Source organism: Triticum urartu, chromosome 6A (assembly GCF_056163025.1).
Source record: "Triticum urartu cultivar PI428250 chromosome 6A, HENAU_Tu73, whole genome shotgun sequence".
NCBI lineage: Eukaryota > Viridiplantae > Streptophyta > Magnoliopsida > Poales > Poaceae > Triticum > Triticum urartu.
Genome location: NC_141878.1, coordinates 297,246,207 through 297,269,019, shown reverse-complemented (window position 1 = coordinate 297,269,019; position 22,813 = coordinate 297,246,207). Strand labels below are relative to the sequence as shown.

Here is a 22,813-nt window from a genome sequence, read left to right as displayed (position 1 = left end):
GTAGAGTATGATAAGGTTTTGGCAATGGTTTATACTAACTTATCTCATGAGTCCTTGTTGAGTTTTGTGTGGATGAAGCTTTTGAGATTTAGGGAGACCGTGATATGAGAGGAATTAAGGAGACACAAAAGCTCAAGCTTGGGGATGCCCCGGTTGGCATCCCACCTTTCTTCTTCAACAACTATCAGTTAGTTTCAGTTGATCCTAAGTTTTTGCTTCTTCACATGATGTTTGCTATTCTTAGAATGTCATTTTCTTTTGCTTTGCTTGTTGTTTGAATAAAATACCAAGATATGAAATTATTAAATGTTAGAGAGTCTTCACGTAGTTGCATAATTATTCAACTACTCGTTGATCTTCACTTATATCTTTCGGAGTAGTTTGTCGTTGCTCCAGTGCTTCACTTATATCTTTTTAGAGCACAGCGGTGGTTTTATTCTATAGAAATAATTGATCTCTCATGCTTCACTTATATTATTTTGAGAGTCCTTTAGAACAGCATGGTAATTTTCTTTGGTTATGAATTTAGTCCTAATATTATGGGCATCCAAGATGGATATAATAAAAACTTTCATATAAAGTTCATTGAATACTATGAGAAGTTTGATACTTGATAATTGTTTTGAGATATGGAGATGGTGATATTAGAGTCATGCTAGTTGAGTAGTTGTGAATTTGAGAAATACTTGTGTTGAAGTTTTTGATTCCCGTAGCATGCACGTATGGTGAACCGTTATGCCATGAAGTCGGAGCATGATTTATTTATTGATTGTCTTCCTTATGGGTGGCGGTCGGGGACGAGCGATGGTCTTTTCCTACCAATCTATCCCCCTAGGAGCATGCACGTAGTACTTTGTTTCGATAACTATAAATTTTTGCAATAAGTATGTGAGTTCTTTATGACTAATGTTGAGTCCATGGATTATACGCACTCTCACACTTCCACCATTGCTAGCCTCTCTAGTACCGCGCAACTTTCACCGGTACCTTAAACCCACCATATACCTTCCTCAAAACAGCCACCATACCTACCTATTATGGCATTTCCATAGCCATTCCGAGATATATTGCCATGCAACTTTCCACCGTTCCGTTTACTATGACACGGTCCATCATTGTCATATTGATTTGCATGATCATGTAGTTGACATTGTATTTGTGGCAAAGCCACCATTCATAATTCTTTCATACATGTCACTCATGATTCATTGCACATCCCGGTACACCGCCGTAGGCATTCATATAGAGTCATATTTTGTTCTAAGTATCGAGTTGTAATTCTTGAGTTGTAAGTAAATAAAAGTGTGATGATCATCATCATTAGAGCATTGTCCCAGTGAGGAAAGGATGATGGAGACTATGATTCCCCCATAAGTCGGGATGAGACTCCGAACGAAAATAAAAATAAAAAAGAGGCCAAGGAAGCCCAAATAAAAAATAAAAAAGAGGCCATAAAAAAGAGAGAGAAAAGTCCCAAATAAAAGAATATGAGAGAAAAAGAGAGAAGGGACAATGCTACTATCCTTTTACCACACTTGTGCTTCAAAGTAGCACCATGATCTTCATGATAGAGAGTCTCCTATGTTGTCACTTTCATATACTAGTGGGAATCTTTCATTATAGAACTTGGCTTGTATATTCCAATGATGGGCTTCCTCAAAATTCCCTAGGTCTTCGTGAGCAAACGAGTTGGATGCACACCCACTTAGTTTCTTTTTGAGCTTTCATACGCTTATAGCTCTAGTGCATCTGTTGCATGTCAATCCCTACTCACTCACATTGATATCTATTGATGGGCATCTCCATAGCCTGTTGATATGCCTTGTTGATGTGAGACTATCTTCTCCTTTTTGTCTTCCCCACAACCACCATTCTATTCCACCTATAGTGCTATGTCCATGGCTCACTCTCATGTATTGCGTGAAGATTGAAAAAGTTTGAGAACATCAAAAGTATGAAACAATTGCTTGGCTTGTCATCGGGGTTGTGCATGATTTAAATATGTTGTGTGGTGAAGATGGGGCATAGCCATACTATATGATTTTGTAGGGATAGCTTTCTTTCTCCATGTTATTTTGACAAGACATGATTGCTTAGTTAGTATGCTTGAAGTATTATTATTTTTATGTCAATATTAAACTTTTGTCTTGAATCTTATGGATCTGAATATTCTTGCCACAATAAAGAAGACTACATGGATAAATATGTTAGGTAGCATTCCACATCAAAAATTATGTTTTTATCATTTACCTACTCGAGGACGAGCAGGAATTAAGCTTGGGGATGCTGATACATATCCAATGTATCTATAATTTTTGATTGTTCCATGCTATTATATTATCAACTTTGGACGTTTATGGGCTTTATTATGCACTTTTATATTATTTTTGGGACTAACCTATTAACCCAGAGCCCAGTGCCAGTTTCTGTTTTTTTTGCCTATTTTAGGGTTTTGAAGAAAAGGAAAATCAAACGGAGACCAAATGAACTGAAACTTCACGGAACTTATTTTTGGATCAGAAGAAGCCCAGAAGACTTGGAGTCTACGTAAGGGAAGCTTCGAGGAGGCCACGAGGTAGGGGGTGCGCCCACCCCCCCTAGGCGCGCCCTCCACCCTCATGGGCCCCTCGTGGCCCCCCTGACGTACTTCTTCCGCCTGTATATCTCCATATACCCTAAAAACATCTGGGAGCACAATAGATCAGGAGTTCCACCGCCAGAAGCCTCCGTAGCCACTGAAAGCCAATCTAGACCCGTTCCGGCACCCTACCGGAGGGGGAATCCCTCTCCAGTGGCCATCTTCATCATCCCGGTGCTCTCCATGATGAGGAGGGAGTAGTTCTCCCTCGGGGCTGAGGGTATGTACTAGTAGCTATGTGTTTGATCTCTCTCTCTCTCTCATGTTCTTGAGGTGGTACGATCTTGATGTATCGCGAGCTTTGCTATTATATTTGGATCCTATGATGTTTCTTCCCCCCTCTACTCTCTTGTAATGGATTGAGTTTCCCCTTTGAAGTTATCTTATCAGATTGAGTCTTTAAAGATTTGAGAACACATAGTTGTATGTCTTGCCGTGCGTATCTGTGGTGATAATGGGATATCACATGATTCACTTGATGTATGTTTTGGTGATCAACTTGCGGGTTCCGCCCATGAACCTATGCATAGGGGTTGGCACACGTTTTCGTCATGATTCTCCGGTAGAAACTTTGGGGCACTCTTTGAGGTTCTATGTGTTGGTTGAATAGATGAATCTGAGATTGTGTGATGCATATCGTATAATAATACCCACGGATACTTGAGGTGTCATTGGAGTATCTAGGTGACATTAGGGTTTTGGTTGATTTGTGTCTTAAGGTGTTATTCTAGTACGAACTCTAGGGCTGTTTGCGACACTTATAGGAATAGCCCAATGGATTGATTGGAAATAATAACTTTGAGGTGGTTTCGTACCCTACCATAATCTTTTTGTTTGTTCTCCGCTATTAGTGACTTTGGAGTTACTCTTTGTTGCATGTTGAGGGATAGTTATGTGATCCAATTATGATATTATGGTTGAGAGGACTTGCACTAGTGAAAGTATGAACCCTAGGCCTCGTTTCCTATCATTGCAATACCGTTTATGCTCACTTTTACCATTAGTTACCTTGCTGTTTTTATATTTTCAAATTACAAAAAGTATTATCTACCATCCATATACTACTTGTATCACCATCTGTTTGCCGAACTAGTGCACCTATACAATTTACCATTGTATTGGGTGTGTTGGGGACACAAGAGACTCTTTGTTATTTGGTTGCAGGGTTGCTTGAGAGAGACCATCTTCATCCTACGCCTCCTACGGATTGATAAACCTTAGGTCATCCACTTGAGGGAAATTTGCTACTGTCCTACAAACCTCTGCACTTGGAGGCCCAACAACGTCTACAAGAAGAAGGTTGTGTAGTAGACAACAGTGATCCCCAAGCAGGGGAACTAGGACGAGTGGATCCCTTATGAAGAGATTTGTCGATTTCCTCCTTAACTTCAAGGAGTTCATGTGGCGGCATCTTATATGGCCGCTCGGCAATAGGAGTAGTGCCCGAAGTCTATGATGAATTGAACAGCTCTACCAGGGGGTATTCCTGGAAGTTCTTCTAGAAAGACATCTTTGAAATCACAAATGACTGGAATGTTCTCTATTCCCTCAAGAGGTGAGGGATTCAATGCATTCAGAATATATATCTGATTCTCGGCATCCTGAGTAGCTCGGACTGAGTATTGGATTATCTGGCCAGAAAGGTGAGTGAGTTGGACTGTCTTGGTAGCACAGTCAATCAAAGCCTTATGGGTTGTCAACCAATCCATACCAAGAATGATGTCTTTGTTGGAAGGTCCGAGCATAATGAGAGAAGCCGGAAATAGTAGACCTTCAATCTCGGTTTTGTTGCGAGGGCATAACATCGTGGTTTGCCACTTGGATCCCGGAGATTGAATCGCTAAAGGAGTGGGCAAATTTTCCATATCTAACCCATGCAGCCGAGCAAATTGTTGGACACGAAAGCATGCGATGCTCCTGAATCAAAGAGAACAGAAGATGGCACTGAGTTAACGCGAATGGTACCTATCACGATTTTTTGGTGACTCACGAGCTTCTTCAATCTTGACATGGGTGACTTGACCACAACTCATTGTAGGCGTCCTGGCACTACCACTTCTGGAATGACAATTTCGGCTGCTCTTCTTACAACCAACAGGAGGACATGATGCATTCTGCGGTTGACCCTGGTGACAATCGAGGGTAAGGTGTCCTGATTGTCCACACTTGCGGCATAAAACATCATTATGGGGATGAGCCACCACATTGGACTGTCCACCTTGAATCGTTAGCTGTCTCGATGGCGGAGGCAGACGAGGTGCAACATAAGACGGTCTTGGTGTTGGAGCAGGTCGGTGATGAACATTATGTGGGAACCAGACACGACGTTTCTCGGCAGGGTGACTCGAGGATAGGCCAACATCTCGAGTACGCTTGGGCGACTCCTGGTACTCGGTCAGACCAGATTCAGTTTGGAAAGCTTGGCTGACAAGGGTCGCAAAGTCTGCGCAATCATGAGCAACAAGTGTGAGCTTTATATCGGGACGTAGTCCTTCACGGAATTTCTCTTGCTTGCGAGCGTTAGTGCAGACGTCATCCATGGCATAGCGAGATAATTCAAGAAATTTCCTATGATATTCATCCAAAGTAATTGTGCCATGTGCGAGTTTGCGAAATTGTCGGTGTCCTAGGAACGGGGGTACCCAGACTTGCCTGCCTGCAGCCGACGGCGTGGCTCTACCGGCGGCCCAGTACAGCCCATCTTCATCAGCAACCACTCAAGACCCTCACGAGGGGCCAAGCCTCATGAGGCAGACGACACAGGGCCTCCTCAGGGGCAGCCTCGCTAGGCTGGCTCCCGAGGAGCGGAGATATCAAGGTGGGGGTGAGGGAGTCCTGGACTAAGGGGTCCTCGGGCGTCCGGCCAGCTAGCCATGGGCCGGACTGATGGGGTGTGAAGATACGAAAACTGAAGACTGCACCCATGTCCTGATGGGACTCTCCTTGGCGTGGGAGGCAGGCTTGGCGACCAAATTTGTAGATTCCTTTCTTTGTAAATATCTGTCCAACTTAGTCCGGAAAGGACAGATATTCATTACCATAGCCATACCAGCTAGACCTCTAGGGTTTAGCCAATACGATCTCGTGGTAGATCAACTCTTGTAATACTCATACTCATCAATATAAATCAAGCAGGACGTAGTACCTCCATAGAGAGGGCCCGAACCTGAGAAAACATCGTGTCCCCTATCTCCTGTTACCATCGACCTTAGACGTACAGTTCGGGACCCCCTACCCGAGATCCGCCGGTATTGACACCGACATTGGTGCTTTCATTGAGAGCTCCACTGTGCCATCCTCAAAAGGTTCGATGGCCCCTTTAATCGTCAACAATGACACTATCTAAGGAGAAACCTTCCTCGCCAGACAGATTTTCGTGTTCGGCCACTTCGCACTGCGGGCCAACTCGTTTGGCCATCTGGAGCAGATCGATAGCTACGCCCCTGGCCATCAGGTCAGATTTGGGAGTATGAACCAAGCTGGGAACATCCGTGGAGATTTGATCTTTGTCGGATTTGAGATCACGGCGACCGCTCCCGGTCACCTTGACAAACATGACCTAAATCTGTCGTCAGACCGCATCCAGGAGATAGCTCCTGTGACCACTCCGGCCTTAGATCCAGAGCTTACTGCGGCATCCAAGGATTGGAGGTTCAACCCCACCACCGAGGCCACAGATTCCCCGGCGTTGGAGCCGCACATGGACTTAAACTCACACAGTATTTTTGTCATCGGAACCCCGGACTCGTCTCCGGGTGTAAGTTCCGAACCATGTGAGTCCATGGATGCCGAACTTGATCATTTATCGATCTTCGAGTTCAGCGCCGCAGACATCCTCCAGCACTCACCCTTGGGCGACGTGCTAAGCTCATTAAAGAACCTATCCTTGGCGGGGGACTCACAGCTGAACTATATCTGGTTCGAACTAGAAGTTGATGATAGGGAATTTCTCTCCCCACCCACCAACCACTTTATAGCCATTGTCGAAGACTTAACCGACATGCTCGATTACGGCTCCGATGACATCGATGGTATGAACGACGACGCCAGAGAAGAAGAGGCCCAGGACCCGCCGTTCACCGGACGTTGGACGGCCACTTCCTCGTACGATGTGTACATGGTGGATGCACCAAAGGAGAATAGCGGCAATGACAAAGAAGACCCAGTCGAGGATAAACCTCCTGAGATATAATCGAAACGCCGGCGTCAGCGGCGCCGCTCTAAGTCACACCGCAGTAAAAAGAGCAACACCGGCACAGGAGAAGATAACACTCTGAAAGGTGCCGAAGACAACGAAGACCCCGTCGACGCAGCTACCGAACAGGGTGAACGGGAAGATGGGTAGGTTAGCCCTGGTAGGCAGGCCACGCACCAGGACTCGGAGGACAATAATTATCTTCCACTCTCCGAGGATGAGGCGAGCCTCGGCACCGAGGATTTCATCGTGCCAAAGAAACCTCTTGAGCAGGAGCGCTTCAAGCGCCAGCTAATAGCCACTGCAAGGAGCCTGAAAAAGAAGCAGCAGCTTCAAGCTGACCAAGATCTGCTCAACGATAAATGGACCGACGTCCTAGCAGCCGAAGAATATGGCCTCAAGCGCTCAGCCAAAAGCTACCCGAAACGCAAATTACTACCTCAGTTCGACGAGGAGGTGCCAGAACACATACCACCATCACGCAATGCGGCTGACCGACCACCACGTGGACGGGACAAAGCGGCAACTCAAGCGGAACACCAGCCCACCCCGCCTCATCGCAAGGGAAGAGGTAAATCAGCTCGCAGTCATACATATGACCTTCGACATGACATGAACAATAAAGCAGGATATACCCGATCGATTTATGGATCGCGAGGACGTTCCTCGACACGTGATGATGGCTACCTATTCGGACGTGACAAACCTAGTCACACCCGAGCCGACAACTACAGACGGACTCCATGTAACGCCCTCGATGCGGCTATATCTCCCACGTGTCGAAGCACGACTTAGAGGCATAACCGCATTGAAAGCAATGTCGCAAGTGAGGTAATCTTCACACAACCCATGTAATACATAAGGTAAAGATACATAGTTGGCTTACAATCGCCACTTCACACAATTACATGAATAAAGCATTACATCATCCAAATACACTCAAGGTCCGACAACGGAACCAAAATAAAAGAAGACTACCCCAAATGCTACACAGATCCCCGATCGTCCCGACTGGGCTCCACTACTGATCAACTAGAACGAAACAACATAAAGGACAAGATCTTCCGCGAGCTCCGCCTTGAGCTTGGTTGCGTCATCTTGCACGGACTCAACGGCACCTGCAAACTGGTTTTGGAAGTATCTGTGAGCCACGGGGACTCAGCAATCTCGCACCCTCGTGATCAAGACTATTTAAGCTTATGGGTAAGGCAAAGGTATGAGGTGGAGCTGCAGCAAGCGACTAGCATATGTGGTGGCTAACATACGCAAATGAGAGCGAGAAGAGAAGGCAAAGCACGGTTGATAAAAGTATGATCAAGAAGTGATCCTAAAACAACCTACATCAAGCATAACTCCAACACCGTGTTCACTTCCCGGACTCCGCCGGAAAGAGACCATCACGGTAACACACTCAGTGGATTCATTTAATTAAGTTAAGGTTCAAGTTATCTACAACCGGACATTAACAAATTCCCATCTGCCCATAACCGCGGGCACGGCTTTCGAAAGTTCAAATCCCTGCAGGGGTGTCCCAACTTAGCCCATCACAAGCTCTCACGGTCAACGAAGGATATTCCTTCTAGCGGGAAGACCCGATCAGACTCGGATTCCCGGTTACAAGACATTTCGACAATGGTAAAACTAAACCAGCAACACCGCCCGAATGTGCCGACAAATCCCGATAGGAGTTGCACATATCTCGTTCTCAGGGCACACTCAGATGAGCGCTCCATACAACTAAAACCAAACCTCGAGTTTCCCCGACGGGGCGCTGCACAGGACTCTAGTTTGGACCAACACTCAGAGGAGCACTGGCCCGGGGGGGTAAAATAACGATGACCCTCAGGAGCGCGACTCCCAAGGGAAAAGAAAAGGCTAGGTGGCAAATGGTAAAACCAATGTTGGGCATTGCTGGAGGAGTTTTATTCAAGGCGAACTGTCAAGGGGTTCCCATTATTACCCAATCGCGTAAGGAACGCAAAATCCGGGAACATAACACCGATATGATGGAAACTAGGGCGGCAAGAGTGGAACAAAACACCAGGCATAAGGCCGAGCCTTCCACCCTTTACCAAGTATATAGATGCATTAATTAAATAAGATATATAGTGATATCCCAACAAGTAAACATGTTCCAACCAGGAACAACATCTCCATGTTCCAACAAGGAACAAAACTTCAATCTTCACCTGCAACTAACAACGCTATAAGAGGGGCTGAGCAAATCGGTAACATAGCCAATCAACGGTTTGCTAGGATAAGGTGGGTTAGAGGCTTGGTTCAACAATATGGGAGGCATGGTAAGCAAGTGGTAGGCATCGTAGCATAGGCATAGCAAAAGAGTGAGAATCTAGCAAGCAAAGATAGAAGTGATTTCGAGGGTATGATCATCTTGCCTGAAATCCCGCAAGGAAGAAGAACGAGTCCATGAAGAAGACAAACGGACGTTGTCGAACGGATCCTCACAAACGCAATGTTATCGGAACCAACCCGAAGAAGCAACACCGGAAAAGAGCAAACAACATAGTAAACAACCCCCACATAATCATGGCATGATACACAATCAAGTATGATGCATGTCCGGTTTAATGAAGCATGGCATGGCAAAGTGCACAAACAACCCTACAAATTAAGTGGAGCTCAATATGCAACTCCGTTGCATATTAACGAAACACCACATTCAAGTTATTTAGTTCGCTCTCGTTTATGTACCCAGCAATATTAAATGTTGTTAAACATGGCAAGAGGGTGAAGCAAAGTAAAACTACCTATCTAGTACGGGTTAAATGAGGCCGGAAGCAACGAACAACAATTCCGGAAAATCCTCATGTCCATATTTTAGATTTGGTACTGTTCTGTCCTAAAGCATATTTTAGAGTTGTTAAACATGCAAAGTAAAGCCACCATGTTAAACTAGGCATTTTTCTACCCCATTTACATATAAAGTTTATTAAATTCCGAGTTGCGGTTATTTAGTTATGAATTAAACCATTTTAGCATGGCATAGAGCAAAAATTAATCAAACAACATTTTAAACATTTTAAACATGGATGCAAATGACATATTATGAAACTAGATGCAATTCTAAGCATATTTCATATATAAAGTTTTTCCATATGATGCACAGTTGAGAAGTTATTAAATGCATGTACTATGAGGGTTTTTCTGCAAAACAGTAAATCCTGGGATAATTAAATAAATCCGTCCAGAGGAAAAAAACACTATAGGGCCGAATCCACTGAACTGGGCCAACAGAGAGGAGGGGCTGCGGGGAGCTCACCCACGGGCCAATGCCCGGTCGGTGGGAGGCAAGGTTGACAGGCTCTGGCGCGTCCTTGGGCTAGCAAGCCCGATGAGGAGGTGGCGGCCCAGGAACGATCAACGCGAACGACTGGGTGCGTCGACCTCTGTTCGACGGAAGCAGAGCAACAATGGCGGCTGGCAGCGAACTCGGCATGACGGCGGCGACTGGGTCAACGGGAACCTGCCAGACAACGGGGATGGGCGGATCCGAGGACGGAGGTTCCAGATCCGGTGACAGAAGTGATCGGCGGCGCTCGGGATGCGGGATCCGGCGAGGTGGGACTCGTCCAGGACGGCTCTGCAGGGGAAGGGAGAGAGAGATGTGAGGTTGAAAAGGAGAAGGAGAGGGCGACGGGGAGGCAAGGCAGCAGTGCTGAACTGACCGGAGTGGATCGCCGGCAGCGACTCCAGCGAGCGATGGGGTGGACGGAAAACGGCGGGAACAGGCGGGCGACGAAGCTAGCGGTTCCCACGCGGAAGACTGGAGGTGCAGGGCAAGCGCTTCTGCGCTGCGCGCGGCGGCGCGGTTTCGGGCCCGGGCAGGCTTCAGATGGGCCCTGAGGGCCGGGGCGAAGTGGGGCTCTCGAGAGGCGACGTGGCCTCGCTCGATTGGCCACGGGCGGTGAGGGGTGGTGGCGCAGCCAATGGGACGCTGCCAAGTGGCGAGGTGGAGGTGGAGTTCGCCGAAAAACAAGGAGGAGGTGGATGGATCTGTCTGGTGGTGCAGTTTTCGAGGGGGATGCGGCGGCTGAGGGTAGGGGAAGTCTAGGGGCACCCGAAAATGGCAAGGGGGGCTTCTTAAATAGGCAGGGGTCTAGGGTTAGGGGCTTTCATCCGTTTTCGGACCCTCGGATCATGATCGGACGGCTCCAGGCACGAGGAGGAGTAGTCTGGGCCAAGGTGGGCTGTGTAGATGGGCTAGAGAGGAAAGAGAGGGAAAACCCGGCAACAGTTTTCAGAGACCGAAAACGTCCTACGTTAGACCGGCTATAATGCCGCTATAGTTTAACGGTTGGGCTATCAAACGAACTCCGAATGCGATGAAACTTGACAGGCGGTCTATCTACACTATAGTAAGACCACACGCCAACTTTCATCCCATTCCGAGAACATTTTCCAGCCACTTATGAAATAATATTTCGGACATGTCGCGGGCGTGTGCAAGTGTGTCTGGGCTCAGAACGGACAACGGAAGGAATGAGGAGACCGGGGCGGATGCAAGTTTTGAAAACATGATGATGCAATGCACATGATGGCATGGCAAGATGCAACACGCAAGCACATGACATGGCAACGCCGGCGAATAACTGGACGACACCTGGCGCAACAGTCTCGGGGCGTTACACTCCATCAGAGCTACGTCGCGACGCGACCCGATATAGAGGCGCCGCACACCCTCTCCGCTTCACCGATGAAGTAATCGACCATGAATTCCCCGAAGGGTTCAAACCCATGAATATCAAATCATACGATGGGACAACTGATCCCGCGGTATGGATCGAGGATTTTATTCTCCATATCCACATGGCCCACGGAGATGACCTCCACGCTATCAAATACCTCCCACTGAAGCTCAAAGGGCCAGCTCGGCACTAGTTAAATAGCCTGCCTGAAAATTCTATCGGCAGCTGGGAGGACTTGGAAGAAGCCTTCCTCGACAACTTCCAAGGTACATATGTCCGGCCACCAGCCGCCGATGATTTAAGCCACATAGTCCAACAACCTGGAGAGTCAGCCAGGAAATTTTGGACTAGATTCCTAACCAAAAAGAACAAGATCGTCGACTGTCCGGATGCCGAAGCCCTAGTGGCCTTTAAACATAGCATCCGCGACGAATGGCTCGCCCACCACCTTGGCCAAGAAAAGCCAAAATCCATGGTAGCCCTCGCAGCACTCATGACCCGCTTTTGGGCGAGTGAGGATAGTTGGTTGGCTCATAGCAAAAACACAGCCAACGAGGTAGGCCCCTCTGAGGTTAAGAACCGCAACGGCAAGCTCCGACACAGTAAACACAAACGCCCAAGCAATGACGACAACACTGATGACACTGCTGTCAATGCCGGATTCAGTGGCTCCAAGTCCGGTCAGCAGAAAAAGCCGTATAAAAGAAACAATCAGGGACCATCCAGCATAGACCGCATACTCGACTGTCTGTGCCAAATCCATGGCACCCCAGACAAACCAGCCAACCTTACCACCAAAGATTGTTGGGTTTTTAAGCAAGACGGCAAGTTAAATTCCAAAAACAAGGAAAAGGGATCACAGAGCAAGGACGATGACGAGGAGCCCCTGCAGCCAAACACAGGGGGACAGAAGAAGTTTCCCCCTCAGTTCAAAACGGTGAACATGATATATGCTACACACATCCCCAAGAGGGAGCGCAAGCGCGCACTCACGGATGTCTATGCGATAGAGCCAGTCGCCCCAAAATTCTATCCATGGTCATCGTGCCTGATCACTTTTGATCGTCGGGATCATCCGACCAGTATCAGGCATGGCGGATCAGCCGCACTAGTCCTAGACCCAATCATTGATGGATTCCACCTGACGCGAGTCCTCGTGGACGGTGGCAGCAGCCTCAATCTGCTCTATCAGGATACAGTGCCCAAAATGGGCACTAACCCATCACGGGTCAAGCCCACAAGGACTATCTTTAAAGGAGTCATACCAGGCGTAGAGGCCCATTGTATGGGCTCAATCATATTAGAGGTTGTCTTTGCATCTCCGGACAACTTCCGAAGCGAGGAGTTAATCTTCGACATCGTCCCCTTTCGCAGCGGCTATCACGCACTTCTCGGACGAACCGCATTCGCTCGATTCAATGCGGTACCTTGCTATGCTTATCTCAAGCTCAAGATGCCCAGTCCACGCGGCGTCATAACAATCAATGGAAATACGAAACGCTCCCTCCGTACTAAGGAGCACACAACGGCCTTAGCAGCAGAAATACAGCGCGGCCTTTTCCAGCAGAACCTTAGTTCAGCGGTCAAGCCCCCGGACACCATTAAAAGAGTCCTGACTACTCTGCAGCAAGACAGCCCAGCTCATCAAGAGCTTAACTAGCAATTTGGCCTCCGTCCTAGTCCCGGTCAAACAGCGGGCATTCGTACCGCGCGTACATAACTACGCACTCAAAATCCCATGGGTATCGATGGAGGCATAGTGCGGCTCGACCGACCCTAGGATTCACACACTTTTACTTTTTCCTTTTCATTTCGGGTTTTTCTCTTTTTTAGGTTTCTCCTGACAACCCGTTTGTCGGACACACCAAGGAGGCAAGGAGCTTTGGCGTACAAGGGAATCCCCAGGTGATCTCTACTAACGATTGCTATACCTGTTTTACATACCCGCACGCAGCTCGCTCTTGGTCATGGCATGTTAAATAGCCTTACTTGCTTATCGCATTACTTGTACAATCACGCCTCGACGTACTAATCACATTACAAATGGTAAATAAATGGTAGCGTTGGCTTATTACTTAATTTTCCCTTTTTTCCTTACATTTGTATATATTACTCATTGCACACGTACACTCTGGTACGTATTAGTTCGCCAGGGGCTTCATCGCACCCCAGAATACGGCAACAAAATCTGAACACTTTTTACAGTACAGTTCGGCACCCCGAACTTGTAGCATTATATGCATCGGCTTCGAATCATGTCGTTGGCCAATAGTTGGGTTGCCCGGCTCCTGTGCTTACTACCTTATGCTCCGGTATATCGGCTAGGGTAGTAAAGGGAGAACTACTGCGATTGTGTTCCAGTTCTTCCGGACGAGCACCTCAGTAGAGAAAGCCGAAAACTGACTGTCATGATGGAGCGAGAGCTGGTCAGCTGTTCGAGAGGTTTCAAATTCTTAGAGATTTTTTCCGCTTTATGCGAGGAATCGGTTTCTTATCCGATCAGGTGCGTGTAGCGCCCCAAGTTCGGCCTTCTGAATACCAGGGGCTTCGCCAAAATTCTCATTATCAAACTCCTATGGCTAAGTGAGGGCGATAAAGGCACTATAGTCTGATTGCCTTGTTCGTTGCGCTAAACACCTCCTTTAAGGACCAAAAAATGGAGTAAAGAGTGTTTAGATTTATCCCGAACACCCCCGTACCATCTATGTGGGGGCAGAAGCCGACGACTGGCCAACCCTCAGATTTCATAAACGACCGCACATGAGGTAAAATTTTAAAATCACAAGTATTATATTACATAACATCATTTTTTTCATATTACAAGACAGGACAATATGAATGTTTTCATGGGAATATAACATCCTTCACACATTGCTCCGCCACAAGGCGGGATCCCTCCAAGACACTATCAAAATATAGCTCGGGTCGGCGGTGCTCCTTGCCCTCAGGCGGCCCCTCGGTCATCAGCTTCTTGGCATCCATCTTCACCCAGTGCATCTTGGCGCGGGCAAAGGCCATCCGTGCACCTTTAATGCAGACCGACTGCTTTAGGACTTCAAGCCATGGGCAGGCACCCACAAGCCGCTTCACAAGTCCGAAGTAGCTGCTGGGCATGGGCTCGGCAGGCCATAGTCGGACTATTAGGTCCTTCATGGCTAGCTCGGCCACCTTGTGCAACTCGACCAGCTGTTTCAGCTGGTCGCTGAAGGGCACCGGATGTTCTGGTCCAAGGTATTGAGACTAGAATAGCTTCTCCGTAGAACTCCCTTCTTCAGCTCGATAGAACTCAGCAGCATCTGATACGCTGCGCGGCAAATCCGTAAACGCCCCTGGAGAGCTCCAAATTCGGGTGAGTAAAAGGAACGTTTCCTTCATAGACTTGCTTTGAATAACAAAAGCCTTACCCGCGGTGATCTTCTTGGCCGCCTGGATTTCCTGAAGGGTGCTCTGGGCTTCGGCTCGGGCATCTTGTGCGCTCTGGCGGGCCTTCACAAGTTCGGACTCTTGCGTCTTAGAATCACGCTCCAGGGACTCGTACTTCTTGACGGCGTCCTGGAGCTCTTGCTGGACCTCGCTGATCCGGGCCTCGTGCTTCTCGTGCGCGATGCATTCCTTGGCCGCTTTGTCCTCGGCCTCGGCTAATGCCTTCTTGAGGGCCGCCACCTCGGTTATGGCCCCTAATAAAGTTCATGGCACTTTAGTCAGCATGAACCATTCATCCTTCCTAAATATACACATAGGTTACTGCATACCTTGGTTGTCCTCCAGCTGCTTCTTCACGAGGCCGAGCTCTTTCTCGGCCCACTCAAGGTTCGGCTTCAGTCCAGAGACCCCCGCAGTATGAGCGGCAGTAGCTAGCAGCAACGCCTGCTTATTCACATAGACATCTTATGTTAGACTCCTGCGAAAATTATTTTGATCCTTTGTTCGGCTTTTCCTTTCCGGACACCGAACAGAGCATCAGGGGCTATTGTCTACACTATGATATTCTATCTACAAATACATTACTTACCTCAAAGCCTGTTAGAAGGCTAGCACAGGCTTCGGTCAGTCCGCTTTCGGCGGACTGAATCTTCTCGATTACCGTGCCCATAAGGACATGATGCTCATCCACAATGGAAGCGCCTCGCAGCGGTTCTAGCAGATTATCCGGTGCCCCGAGTTGGACAGGGGTCACCGGCGGAATACGCATACCCCCTTCTTTCGAAGGAGGTTGCGGGCCGGATTCGGGAGCCGCATTGGTCTCCAGAATCGAGTCCGGCTGAGGGCCAGACTGAACACGGCCCTCCTCACCACCGGTCTCCATGGGGATCGGCTCCCGCTGGTGTCCGGCGACAGAGATATCGCCTTCTGGCGCCTCCTGAGCCTCTCCTCTACCCAGGAAAGTCCTTCGGGACAACACCTCCGTGTCGTCCTTGGCCTTGGGGGAGTGAACGAGCGGCGGTGACACGCTGGCCATCTCCTTTGAATCTAGCGAACCCTCTATCGAGGATCGCAGGGAGCTGTCGTGGGCTGGATTGTTATGGCATAATTTAAACATATTAATATTACAAAATGGAAAGGCCAGGCATTTGGATGTCCATAAGGTTTTTTGTACTTACGAGGCAGCCCGAGGCTTCGTCCGGGGCATTCGCTCTAGATTGCTATCGACATCCGACGCGAAGTTATCTGCAAGGGAGCCCTTCTCCCTCTTGGGCGCCTTTGCCTCCAAATTTGTGGAGGCCCCCCTTTTCTTCCTCCCCCACCCAGGGGGGAGTCGCTCTCTTCCTCCTCCTCGTCTTCGGCGACCAAAGAGTGAGTCCCGTCTTCGGACGTCACGTCTGAAGCGCCTTTTGGGCGAAGGCCACTCCGGACCCCCCTGGCCGTTTTCTTGGCCTTCTTCTCGGGCACATCATAAGGTGCCGGAAATAGCATCTTCGTCAGAATCGGGGTTTCTTGGTCTTCGGGCAGCGGAGCCGGACAGTTAATCTGCCCCGCTATTTCGATCCAGGCCTAAGAATTGATAGGAAGGCTTGGACTCCTTCTCAAAATATGCCAGTAAAGGCTATACCTTGAAAACACGAAAGAACTTACTGAATTAGCCTGGCATTTTAAGCTGAGCCCGTGATCCTCGGTCGTAAGGGGTGGTGTCTCGCCGGCCTTAAAGAGCACTTTCCAGATGTCTTCGTGCATTGTACCGAAGAGCTCTAGCAGTGCCTGGTGCTTGGCCGGGTAGAACTCCCACAAATAGTAAGTTCGGCGTTGGCACGGAAGGATCCGGTGAATGAGCATAACCTGGATCATGTTGACAAGTCTGATCCTCTTGGTTATCATGTTCTGGACGCATGTCTGGAGCCCAGTAAGCTTGTTCGAACAACCCCAAGTTAGGCCCTTCTCTTGCCAAGAGGTGAGCCACACGGAGCTCCGGATCGAAATTCGAGGGCCGCCGCCCAGTTGATGTCGCGCGGCTCGGTGATGTAGAACCACCCCGATTTCCACCCCTTCACCGTCTCCACAAAGGAGCCTTCGGGCCATGTGACGTTGGGCATCTTGCCCACCATGGCGCCTCTGCACTCTGCTTGTTGGCCTCTCACCACCTTCGGCTTTACATTGAAAGGCTTCAGCCATAGGCCGAAGTGAGGTGGGATACAGATAAAGGCCTTGCAAATGACTATAAATGCCGAGATGTTGAGGATAAAGTTGGGGGCTAGATCATGGAAGTCCATCCCGTAGTAAAACATTAGTCCGCGGACAAACGGGTGGAGAGGGAATCCCAACCCGCAGACGAAATGTGTGATAAACACAACCCTCTCATGGGGCTCTAGGGTAGGGAAGATCTGTCCTAGGCCGGGAGATGGTGAACGATCTCCTTGGCCAGGTATCCAGCCTCTCGGAGCTCCTTGATGTCTTTCCTCTTAACAGAGGAGGCCATCCACTTGCCACCAACTCCGGATCCGGACATGGTTGGAGTGCTTTCTCCGGCGTGGGAAGCTAGAGCTTGGGCACTGGAGCTCAAGAATGGATGGGAAGAAGAAGGAGAAGGCGGTGGTCAGTGAGGACGAATCCTTATCCCCTTATAAAGGCCGCGAATGTCAAACGCCTCCCTACTCGCCGTAAAACTCGCCTATTCCCAAGGGTTGTGTAAATGGCACGATTGGGTTACCCATGCCCGTATTGATGAGAATCCCGTAATAAGGGGACACGATCTCTGCTTTGACAAGACGTGCCAATGGCAACCGCGTCTCGAGACGTGGAGCGGTAGATGAAAAACGGTTCGAAATTATGACCGGACAGATGTGATGTCATGTTACAGAAAGTTGTCAGCAGATTGGACTCGTGTAAAATTATATTCTCTGTGTAGTTGTGTGTGTGGTGTGTGTTACAGGTCCGGACACGTCGATACGTCCGAAGACTATTTTGGAGTTCGGAAGGAGGAACCCGCCTTGCAATGCCAAAGACAGGCCTACGAGCCGGATACCTTGTCATTGAAGCCAGGTTCAGGGGCTACTAAGGGAGTCCTAGACTAAGGAGTCCTCGGGCGTCCGGCCAGCTAGCCATGTCCGGATGGGACTCTCCTTGGTGTGGGAGGCAAGCTTGGCGACCAAATATGTAGATTCCTTTCTTTCTAACCAATCTGGTGTAACCCTAGATCCCCCGGTGCTTATATAAACCGGAGGACTTAGTCCAGAAAGGATAGATATTCATTACCATAGCCATACCAACTAGACCTCTAGGGTTTAGCCATTATGATCTCATGGTAGATCAACTCTTGTAATACTCATGCTCGTCAATATCAATCAAGCAGGACGTAGGGTATTACCTCCATAGAGAGGGCCCAAACCTGGGTAAACATCGTGTCCCCTATCTCCTATTACCATCGACCTTAGACGCACAGTTCGGGACCCCCTACTCGAGATCCGCCAGTTTTGACACCAACAGGGGGCACCTCGCGAGGTTCGCATGACGTGAGCCATAACGACCGAAGCCAAGCGGGCGCCAGCGGGCGCAGAGTGCTAGTTTCCTCTTTGGTTCTAAAGAGGCAGGCGCGGGTGAGGAGTCCCAAGGAATCAGGCAAAGGTTTCCATATCGGTGCAACAAGACCAAGACCAGCAGGACGGCGGGACGAAGGTCACCGCAGAGCCCACAGCTGCATCACCACTAGTACCTTTGGCAGGCGAAGACCACCTTTTGTTAGGATAACTTGTACTAGTTGTCTCCCTTCAAACTGGTTGTTGTGGGATCCCTTCCCACCTAACATTTGGGAATAGGACCAGGGCCTCTATAAATAGGTCTAGCCACCACCATAGCAAGGGACGGATCATTCGGACCATCCTCAGACACACTAGCTCATCGAGCTTGAGAACACCTCTCCTCAGGAGGCAGTTCATCAACTATACTGATTCATCCTTAGCCCTCGAGGAAATCCACCACACCACACTGGAGTAGGGTATTACACCACAATGGTGGCCCGAACCAGTATAAACCTCGTGTCTCTTGTTCCTTGGGTTCGGCGAGCTAGGTCTTGAGATCGTTGCGAGAGCGAGCTAGGAAGAGAGGGATCTTCATGCGCACCCCAGAGTTCGAACCTCAAGGGTTTTCCGGAACCTCGAATCCGACATTTGGCGCGCCAGGTAGGTGTGCGCCGAAGCTTCGCTCCTCCACCAGCTTCACCTCCCCATTCGACCCCCCATGGCCGGCGTCGCTCCTCCGACTGGACCGACGGACGCCCGCGATAGCGCCATGGGGCTCAGGGCCCTCACCCCCGCCTTGCGACGGGTATAGTGGCTGCACAAGTTCAGGCCGGAGATGCCACCCCGCTATGACGGCGCGACGGATCCGTCGACCTTCCTGCTGGCATACAAGGAGGTCATTCTGGAGTCTGGAGGCGACGACGAGGTCATGGCCGACTGGTTCCCCACGGTCCTCGCTGGCGCGCCGCATGCCTGGCTGCTCAACCTGCCAGGATTCTCTATGGCTTCTTGGGAGGAGCTATTAGGCCTTTTCGTCGCGCGCTTCACGGTGCCGGCGCCTGTCGCCGTCGCCGCCCTCCTCGGCGGCTTGCAGGCACCGCCTTGGACCACCATGTCAAGAAGTTCTTCCACCAGATCGGCGCCACCTCTATGCAGCAGGGAGCCCCTCCAGGATGGGCGGCACCCAGGGCCGACCTCACCTTCGACTCAGGGGAACACCCCGCTACCACTTCTAGCTCGGGCGCGCTCCCAATGCTCTGCACACCCACCATCTGCAACGTCGCCATGACCAAGACCCTCATCGACGGCGGAGCTAGCCTCAACATGCTCTCCGAGGAAGCTTTCAGCTTGCTTCACGTGTCGTATGGCCACCTCTGCCCCACCAAGCCTGTCTCCGGAGTTGGTAGCGAATCCACCAGCCCCCTCATTGGACCTGCGGCTCAACCCGGAGAAGTGCGTGTTTGGTGTCCCCTCCGGCAAGCTACTGGGCTTCCTCGTGTCGCACAGGGGGATCGAGGCCAACCCGGAGAAGGTCAAGGCGATAGAAGACATGAGCCCGCCGCAAACTCTCAAGGAAATGCAGAAGCTCATGGGATGCGTGACCTCGCTGGGGCACTTCATCTCCAAGCTGGGGGAGCGTGCCCTGCCGTTCTTCAAGCTGATGAAGAAGAAGGGCCCATTCGAGTGGACCCCAAAGGCCGACCTGGCGTTTCAAGACCTCAAGAGATACTTGACCAGCCCTCCAGTGATGGTAGCACCTCGTCCCCTCGAGCCCCTGGTGCTCTACCTGGCCACCACGCCCCACTCAGCCAGCGTGGTGTTGGTGGCTGTCCGAGAGGAGCGCCAAACCAAGAGCATGCCGCGTAATGCCGCACCTTCAGCTGGGACAGTGCAGCATCGAGACGGTGCCGCTAAAGCCATGACGACGCCCGCAGATGATCAGGCCCAACAAGACGGCATTTCTAGGCCTGTGGAGGCCCCGATGGGTGACCAAGCTCCCGAGGTCCCCCCACCTCAAGAGGCGCCACAACCTCTAGAGGCCATAGGATCCATCGACGCTCCCGCCCTCGTTGAGGACCCGGTATACTTCGTCCGCACGGTGTTACGGGACGCAAGAGCATGATACCCCATGCCACAGAAGCTTTTGCTCGCACTCCTGGTGGCCTCACGCAAGATGCGTCATTACTTCCAAGGCCACCCAATTAAGGTCGTCTCAGCCTACCCACTAGAGAGGGTGCTCCGGAGCCCCAACGCTGCGGGAAGAGTCGCTGAGTGGAACAGCAAGCTGCAAGCGTTTCAGCTGGAGTTCAGCACAACTAGGGTCATCAAGGGAACCGCCCCCGCTGACTTCGTGGCAGAATAGACCGACGCTCCAGAGCCCGAAGCAGGCGAGAGCCAATCCCTCTCGCCATGAAGTGAAGCGCCAGATGGCTGGGTCATGTACTTCGATGGCGCTTTCGCACGCCAAGGTGCGGGGGCTGGCGCCGTGCTCATCTCTCCCACCCAAGACAATCTATACTACGTCGTGCAGCTCTGCTTCCAGCGGGGCGAGAAGGTCTCCAACAACATCACGGAATACGAGGGGCTGATCAACGGCCTCAAGGTTGCAGCAGCTTTGGGGGTGAAGCGTCTCACCATCAAGGGCGACTCCCAGCTCCTCGTCAACTTCTCCAACAAGGTGTGCGAGCGAGGAACGAGCACATGGAGGTGTACCTCGCGGAGGTGCGCAAGATGGAGAAGCAAGTCTCAGGCCTGGAGCTGCAACATGTGCCACGCGGCACAAAGAAGGAAGCCGATGAGATCGCCAAGAGAGCGTCAAGGTGCCAGCGCCAAGAGCCTGGTGTCTTCAAAGAGCGACTTTTCAAGCCCTCGGCGGCCCCCTTGGCCGCGAGCCTGCACCGCCTCAAGAGGAACTCCCCCAGCCACCAGCCTCAGGAGCCCCCGCCTGCGGCCCGACCTCAGGAGCACACCTGCTCCTGGCGCTCGAGCCTCAGGAGGGGTGTTGGACCTAGGAGTTCAAGGCATACCTAGTGTAAGGAACTCTGCTGGAGAAAGAAGGGGACCCGGAGCGCGCGGCCCGGCAGGCTAAGGCATATTGCATCCAGGACGATGAGCTGTACAGAAAATGACCAAATGATGTTTCCTTGCGATGCATCTCTAGGAAGCAGGGGAGCGAACTGCTAGCTGACATAAACGGCGGGGACTGCGGGCATCACTCATCGTCGCGCACCCTGGTTGGCAAGGCATTCCGCAGTGGGTTCTACTGGCCCACAGCACTCAACGACGCAACCGAGCTGGTCAGGTCCTGCCAGGCCTGCCAGTTCCATGCCAAGCAAATCCACCAGCCGGCCTAGGGCCTCCAGACTATCCCACTCTTGTGGCCGTTCATGGTCTGGGGGCTGGATATCCTAGGCCCGTTCCCTCGAGCGCCCGGGGGCTACCGCTACCTCTATGTCGCCATCGACAAGTTCACCAAGTGGGCAGAGGTGGAAGCCGTCTGCACCATCCCAGCCGGATCGACAGTTAAGTTCATCAAAGGCCTCGTGAGCTGGTTTGGGGTCCCTAGCCGCATCACCAACGACAACGACTCGCAATTCACTAGCAATCTCTTTAAGACATATTGTGCTAACCTTGGAACGCAGATATGCTACGCCTCAGTGGCACACCCCAGGAGCAATTGCCAAGCCGAGCGCGCCAACGTGGAGGTCCTGAGAGGCCTCAAGACCAGGACCTTCAAGAAGAGGATCGAGGCCTGCGGTAGGGGCTGGCACAACGAGCTCCAGTCTGTGATGTGGTCCATCTGCAATACCGCGACCAAGCCAACAGGTGAAACCCCTTTCTTCCTCGTCTATGGAGCCGAAGCAGTTCTCCCTCACGAGGTCAAGCATCGCTCCACGCGGGTCTTGGCATTTGAGGAGGCACGTCAGGACACCGTCCAGGGGATGGACCTTGTGTTGGGCAGGAGCGCCGCCGTCAAGCCTCGCTTTGGGCGGCAAGATACCAGCAGGCGATGCGATGGTACCACTGCCGCAGCATCCGCTCCAGGACGCTCGAGGTGGGTGTTCTCGTATTGAGGTGGGTGCTCTCCATGGAAGGGTTGCATAAGCTCTCATGCATGTGGGAAGGCCAGTTTAGGATTGCCTGCGTCTCCAGGCCTGGCTCCGCGCGCCTGGAGACGCGGGACGGGATCCTCATGCAGAACGCCTGGAACATCCAGCACCTCCGGAAGTTGTACCCATGAAGCAAGGCCCAGTGCCTGTGAAGGTCTCCGCTCATGACACTCTCATGTAATAATGAGTGGGGCTGTACACACCCCGGAGTCTCC

General features: G+C 50.7%; 1 protein-coding gene across 1 annotated transcript; it reads left to right on the top strand.

The window, feature by feature from the left end:
* Positions 1-21,189: 21,189 nt before the first annotated feature.
* Positions 21,190-21,842, top strand: LOC147965058 (uncharacterized). Its single transcript, XM_087530267.1, has 2 exons — positions 21,190-21,509; positions 21,650-21,842. The coding sequence occupies exons 1-2, from the start codon at positions 21,190-21,192 to the stop codon at positions 21,840-21,842; spliced, it is 513 nt and encodes a 170-aa protein (XP_087386393.1).
* The last annotated feature ends 971 nt before the right edge of the window (positions 21,843-22,813 follow it).

What these genes read in the sequence shown, in the direction of transcription:
- LOC147965058 (XM_087530267.1), top strand. Translation starts at nt 21,190, where the DNA reads ATGGAGGTGTACCTCGCGGAGGTGCGCAAGATGGAGAAGCAAGTCTCA. An exon ending in GTTGGACCTAGGAGTTCAAG is followed by an intron (nt 21,510 to 21,649) that starts GCATACCTAGTG and finishes ATGCATCTCTAG; the next exon opens with GAAGCAGGGGAGCGAACTGC.